The sequence below is a fragment of the Galeopterus variegatus genome, unplaced genomic scaffold (assembly GCF_000696425.1).
Source record: "Galeopterus variegatus unplaced genomic scaffold, G_variegatus-3.0.2 Scaffold7270, whole genome shotgun sequence".
Classification (NCBI taxonomy): Eukaryota; Metazoa; Chordata; class Mammalia; order Dermoptera; family Cynocephalidae; genus Galeopterus; species Galeopterus variegatus.
In genome coordinates, this window is record NW_007733381.1 from 12,863 (window position 1) to 20,223 (window position 7,361).

Sequence of the window (7,361 nt, forward strand, 5' to 3'; positions counted from 1 at the left end):
ACTGAGGGTTGCGATCCGTTGCCGGACACGGAAAAAAGACAAAAAAAAAAAAAAAAAATCAAATGACCATGGATGTGTGTGGCTCTATTTGTGGACTCTCTTTTCTGTTCCGTAAATAGCATTTGTCTATCCTACAACAAACCACACTGTGTTGATTATGTAACTTTATAGTAAGTCTTGAAATACGGTCATGTGAGTTTTCCAGCTTTGCTCTTCTTTTTTGAGATTGTTTTGATGATTCCAGGTCCTTTGCATTACTGGCTTGTCAATTTCTCTGGGTTTTTTTTTTTTTTTTCTTAGTTTGTTTCTTTGAGGAGGCTGGGATTTTGATTAGGATCATGTTAAATCCATAGATCAGTTTGAGGGGAACTTCCCGACATCTTAAAAATAGTCAGTCTTCCAGTCCATGAACAGGGTCTTCTGAATTTGCCTTCTTTAATTTATTTCAGCAATAAAGAAACAAGAATATATTTAGGGGAGACAAGGACACGAATATTTTTACTATTAAAAATGTTTGTAAAATTTATTAGCATTTTAAAATTTACATTTTAAAATGTAAAGAGGATGAAAATAATCCACAAACTTAAAAGCTAGATAACTCAGGAAATAGTACTTTACATAAAACTATACATGCACAGGGCAAAAAATCTTAAATAGCTCACAGGCCATAAACGGATAAGCAAAACACGTTTCATTGCCCCCAAAAGGTAACCACTGTGTCTTGAGTATCCTCTCTGAAAATTTATATACATCTATCAGCACACAGATTCTTTTTGGTTGCATGACAGAAATAATCCCTATATATTTTCAGTGGGTTAAATAGTGGGCCCCAAAAAGATATGTCCGAATCCTAACCCTCACTACCTGTTAATATGACCTTACTTGGAAATTGGGTCTTTGCAGATATACCTAAGTTAAGGATCTTGAGATGAAATCGCCCTGCATTTAGCGTGGGCCCTAACTCCAATGACTGATGTCTTTATAAGAGAAAGAGGGGGGAGATTTGAGACACAGGCATGGGGGAGACACACGGGACAGAAACCCATGTGAAGACAGAGGCAGAGAATGGAACTATGCTTAGCCAAGGCACACCAAGGACCCAGCAAAGAAGGATCCTCCGCTAGAGCTTGCTAAGGGAGTGTGGCCCTGCCTCACACCTTGAGTTCAGACTTACAGCCTCCAGAACTGTGACAGGATAAATGTCTGTTGTTTAAGCCCACAGTCTGTGGTACCTTGCTGTGGCAGTCCGAGCAGATGCATTAGGAGAACAGCCAGCACACCACCCTGCGAGTCTGGGAAATGAAGAATCCTCCATTATTTCAGCACAATTAAAGAGGTGCTGGGCTCGGTCGCTGCTAAACTGTTTTCTGATCTTATCCTCTGGAAGATCAAAAATGGCCACAGATTCCTCCAGTCCCTATACTGTCAACCCTTTGCCATTCCTCTGGTCAAGAGGTAGAGTCCACTTGCCCATGTGGCTTCTGTGTGACTTGCTTTGGCCCACAGAACCTCAGCATACACAGTCCAAGTGGAGGCTTGGAAACCCAGCCTGTGAGTAAGGATCCGAGCTAGGCTGCTGCAGACAGGGGACCTGTCAACAGCCAGCACCAGCCGCCAGCCACACAAGGGAGGCCCTCCAAGGCCTCCCAGTTCCAGCCAAACCACCAGAAGGCTGCAGCGTATGACCAACCCCAGTGTGACCAGTAGGACCGTGTGGCTGAGCCCAGCGATGTTGGGTTTGATGTGTCCCCTTGGCTGGGCTGCAGTCCCCTGGCACTCAATCAACCACTAATCTAGGTGTTGCTGTGAAGGTATTTTGTAGATGTAACTTGAGGTAAAGGAGATTATCCTGAGTAATCTTGGTGGGCCTCATCCAATTAGTTGAAAGACCTTAAGAACAGAACTGAGGCTTCCCTGAAGAAGACAGAATTGGCCCTGTGGACGGCAGTGTCAGCCCCTGCCTGAGCAGGACCACCTTCTCTGACACCCTGCCCCACAATCTCAGACTTGCTCAGCCGGCTCCACAATCACATAAGCCAATTCCTTGCAATGTGTCTCTTTATACTTGTATATTGGTATTTATATCCATTGCTTTTGTTTTCTGGAACACCCTGACTGATACAACACACCTCATCTCCCATTCAGGCTAAAGGCCTTACTTTTTTATCTAAACCTACCTCAAAAGACAGTGGCTACCCCTGCCAGCACTGACAGCCCCTTATTTCCAGATACACAGAGAGTCCAGCAAGAACACACTGGGCCAAAGGAGCTGGGGCCGCCAAGGCTGAGACTGTGCATTGTGAGTTATATTAACAGCATTTCAACTAGTATTTTGTCTCTGTGGTCACCATAAACGCTCCTGCTGCAAGCCTGCCTCTCTGCGTTCAGCGAGCACAGAAACTTGGGTTTTTTAGACAAGAGCTGCTCATGGCAGCACTAGCTAAACATTTAGGGTCTAGTTAAATACACTATGGTACATCCTAGCACGGAATATCAAGTACCATGGAGAGGTTCAAAGGACGGAGGGCCAGTCTGTCCATTTGAAGGGTTGACCCTAGGCCGCATTGCTAAGAGGTAAAGCAGGGTATGGAGCGGTGTGAAGCGAGCTACCGTTCATGTGATAAAAAGAAACTAGCAGGAGGGTAGCGATGAGAAAATGTCCCATGGATCCTTGCTAGGACAGGTACAGCTCTGGAAGGGACCCTAGGAAGTGACAGTATTTGTAACCTCTAGAGTGGGGAGTTAGGCTGCTGGGGACAGGGAGGGAGGGAGGTTTTTCAGTCCATAACCGTGTGGACCTTTTGAATTTGGCACGCTGGGCATGTCCCCTCTCCTGGCTGACCTGACAGCCACAGAGGCGGACAGCGGTGGAGCAGCAGAGCTCGGAGGAGGGCGCGGAGGCAGCGTGGCCGGTGAGATGCTGCCCTGCCCGGGACGGGGTGGGGGGCGCCCAGGCTTGGACCCTCGCTCACCCAGTGAACCTGGATGCTGTCTGGATTTTTACAGTCCCTTCTGGTTCTAAAATTCTCTGACTCCAAATGTAATTCCTCTGATTGTTACTGAGATTTTTGCCAACAAAAAGCGGGGAGTTTTTTTCCTTTCTTAATAAGACTTGCTTGGGCATATCTTCACCCTCTCCCACCAAAAAGCAGCATGATTTAAAGATCTGTGTGTGCGTGTGTGTGTGTGTGCCCTGAATGACATTTCTGTGTTTGGGTTCTTTCAGACAAGAAGTAACCAGCTAATGAAGGGGTGAAACAGTACATGCGTGTGTTTTAGTGGGGGACTGGCAAAGCAGTTCTCAAATCCATCACTCTTGAACCCCACGGGTTTGCTGACGGTGCCCAAAGGATTTATGGAGGATTCTTAGGACCACCCCCCGCATCAGAAGTACAATTAGCAAATTCGTAAATTGTGCATTAGTTCACCAGTTTGAATCCCTAATCATTTGTTTTTAAGTAAGGGCTTCCCTATAGATTTTAGACCTTGGTAAGTGTAAGTTACTTTTTAAATAATAATGCATTTCACATTGGACAATACTGTTTTACACTGTAACAATTCTGCACCTGCAAAGGTCTTGCAAAAAAGCAGATGGGAGACGTGTAACTGGCATAAATAATTCGTATTAGGATCCCACTGAAAACAGCTAAGGATCAAGTACGTTCAGAAATCCCCCGGTCCACGTTGAGAATGGGGACAGAGGCAACCCCATCTACCTGGGCTGTCAGTGTGAATTAGTGCAGAGCATCAGGGGACAGTTTGGCTATAACTAGAACAAGTAGATGCATATACTCTTTAATACAGCATCTATGCCTGTTATTCCATACATGTGGTTGTACTTTGCACATGCAAAGATAAAGATGTTCATCGCTGCCCTATTTTACTAGTAAGAAAGGGGAATCAGAGACTGATCTGATTGCAAAATCAATAAATGACATTCTTTAAAATAGAAGCCCCATGCAATGGAGACCTCCGTAAGGGGACTGTTGTTTGTCTTCAGAGCGACATCATAAAAGGGGTTAATTGTCCATTTCACCCCTCCTGTTACTGTGTTCCTTAATCTCCTCCTGCCTCCAGGACACAGGGGGCTCCAGCCTGGTCAGGCCAGTAGAGGTGCTGCAATATTCCAGGGAGCCTAGGGGTGGGGGACACCCAGGAGTTTAAGAGGCTGCCTCTGCTGCGGTGACCTTAGAAGGCCTCCTGAGTGCAGGTGGCCGCACTGCTTCTATAGCGGCCTGCCCGCCCCATCACGCAAACATAGGAAGTGGTGGATCCGGCTCCTCAGCCCAGTACCTGAAGCCATTTCCGACTCATTTTCCTCATCTGTGAGAGGGGGGCTTGGACAGGCTGCCCTCTGCAGCACAGTGCTCTAAACAGTGGCAGCAGCAGCCTCTGGGTATCCAGGTCAGGGTCGGGGTCAGCTTTGCATCCATGCCCCAGGGGTTCTTAGGCAAGCTGAAAGCTTGAGAACTTCTGCAAGCCCTGACTCTGCTTATTTTCACTTGAGTTCCATACGTAAACACTGCGTGTCATGTGCATATGATATTGATCTGTTACACACACAGAAACGGCACAACATAACACAGCTAGCTTGTAAGTCACACCGTAGTCTTGCAAATATGGAGGGGAACTGGCAGGGAGCAAATTATTACATTAAATATTAAAAACTGCATCATGTATTTTATATACTTAGTTTATCTCATGCAGACCATTGTGGGGGATGGGTTCTGGTTACTGCTTTTAGCCAACGTTCTTTGGCTGCAGTCATGAGACAGTATTTCAGAAAAACTAAGAGCTGTTGTGAAACTTTTTTAAAAGATGTTACTAAGGTTATTCAGTTTTAATGGCCAAATCCAGGGTCACTGGAGTAATCTCAATTCCTGATTTTTCCACTGACTCCAGAGGGACACCGGCATGTCATCCCTCGCCTTGATACCTTCGATTTTCGATCCACAAATGCAGCGTGAAAATACTTATCCTTTCTCAGCGGTATTTCAGACATTCATGAATTAACAGTTACTCTCTGGGTATTGTCACTTGCATAGAAGGAAAGTATTTACTCTCTGAATGTATTCCTTTGTGCCCGTATCTTTAATATCTTTTTTCGCATGTGTTTTAAACATTCTCATATAAAATTAGTCATAAATGTAAGTGTTGATAAACGATTCATGTTCCAGGATTAATTTGTGTAACTATATTACTTTCACTTAAAATACGTTCAAAGTATATCCCTTGTATTCCTTTGGACCTGCAAGGTGTCCACTACAGTGACCACTAATTACGTGTGGCTATTTAAATTTCAATTATTTAAAATTAAATAAAATTTAAAACTCATTTTCTCAGCAGCACTTAGCCACATTCCAAGTGCTCGGGCTACCGTGTTGGACGGTGTGTACACAGGGCATTTCCAACATCTGGGCAGGTCCTGTTAGAGCTGCTATAGACTCTTCCTACCACACGTGATAGTAAATGCTGAGTAACTATTTGTTGAATGAATAATAAAATAACCGGTTCTAACTTGTAAAAACAGAAGACAGACTCTGCTTTAGCCCAAACCCATGTTTTGACTCAATTGAATTAGCTGGGGTTATTCCTCGCTTCTGTCTACTCTCAGCTTTGTTTTTAAAGAATACTTCACAAATTTTGGATCATATCCTCAGGGTACTTATCTGTTATTTCTAGCCAAATCTGTCATATTTGTTTTTTTTCAAACGAACTATCTAAATATTATTTTACCCAACCTGGGTGTTCGCAATTGGATAGATTATGTATGTGTTAAACCTTCCAGGAAATTCTTTTTTTTTTTTTTTTTCAGTGTGCTAGGATTAAATGCTAGACGAATTTACTTCTTGGGGGGAAGAAAAAAATTCCCTTTGTTAAGCTTCCATTTCTTAAAAAAGAAAAAATAGGAAGAAAGAAATTAAGCAAGTATCCCAGGATACCGTGCATCAAAGAGGAAACTGGAAACTTCCACGGGAAAATCTTACACCTAAAATGAATTCTGCAAGGAAATTCCAGTTGAAACTGATCCAGCTATTTGTGGGATTACAGTAAATACACCTTTGCCCCCAGCTCCACAATTTACTGCCTAGTCTCCAAGACAGGGATACAAAAAGAGCTGGCTGAGAAATGGATGCAGCCCCCTTCACTCGAGGGCAGCTTTATCTGGAAACATGGATTCTCTGCTGCCGCCCCTCCTAAGTGAGCAATCGCCTCCCACCAAAAAATGTGCCTTTTTCCTGCCTCCTTTGCAAACAATATCTGAGTTTGCAAGTTCTCTCCAGGAAGTCAAATGAATGTAACCTACTTAACAAAATAAACTGAAGAACATGCCATGAATTGGGAGACGGTTCCTACAGTTCGGTATTTTCTGCAGTAGGCCTTTCTGCTAAAACAAAAAAAAAACCCATGCATTCCTCCTGCAGAATCCTTCATAAACACGTTTTTAATGACGACAATTACATTGAAACAGTCTTCCACAGCAAGAAACGACTTTTCGATCTGCTCAGCCGAAGTGCTCTGCAGCTGTGCTCAGGGGAGACACAAAACCAGAAACGAATGGCCCTGAGTGAGCCTGTACTGACGCGGTAAGTTAAGGCTCACGTACCTCTCCTTTACGTGTTTGATTTGCTCTGATTCAAAACGTAAGTAACTCAAAGGGCGACTTGCTCCACGGAATTCGATACTTAACAGCGAAGAATAAAAGGGTAGCCTGCCACCGACGAGCCCAGGGGGGACTCGGGGCCACTCGCGGTCCGGTCTCCTCCTGCCGCGGGCGACTGATCCAAAGGACACTGATGGCTAAACCCTCGCAGGCCACTAATGACAGTCCTGAGTTAGAAACGGCTCTCCAGACCGCCCCCGCCCACCTTCATTTCATCAAAACCGAGAAACAAATAAGGAAAAGCCAATTGCTCCTCTCCCTGCACGTGCCCTCAGACTTGGGGGCTGGACTCCACGTTCCCAGCAACTTGGCAAGATCGCCGAGCAGTCGGTGCCGTTCTTTTCTCGGAGTGGTTGGGTGGATGCGTTTTCCTCTCCCGCCTTTGGGCGGCTCCGTTTTTGCTGCGCCCCCGCCCCCAGCACTTTATCCCCCATTCCCTCCCCATCCCCCGGCCCGTTCTGCTCCCCCGCAAAACAGGGCGACTCCCCCAGACTGCAGGGAACCAAGTGCCAGAAGGCGGAGCCCGCGCCGGGCACCGCGCGCCCCGGAGCAGCGCCCCCACGAGGCGCGGGAAGGAAGCGGCCGCCGCGCCCCGACCCGCTTCCCTCCCCTCGGGCCAGAACAATGGCTTTTCGCCCGGAAAGCGAGGTTGGGAGGAAGGCCGGGCGCGTCCAGGAGGCCCCGCGCGACTCAGCGG

The 7,361-nt window shown here is 46.0% G+C and overlaps 1 protein-coding gene across 1 annotated transcript in view; it reads left to right on the top strand.

The window, feature by feature from the left end:
• The first annotated feature begins 2,821 nt into the window (after nt 1-2,821).
• CBX2 (chromobox homolog 2) overlaps nt 2,822-7,361 on the top strand; it is an 11,967-nt gene continuing 7,427 nt past the window's right edge. The window contains exons 1-2 of the mRNA XM_008591767.1: nt 2,822-2,912; nt 6,473-6,587. Coding sequence (XP_008589989.1) covers nt 2,822-2,912; nt 6,473-6,587 — 206 coding nt within the window. The remainder of the gene's footprint in view (nt 2,913-6,472; nt 6,588-7,361) is intronic.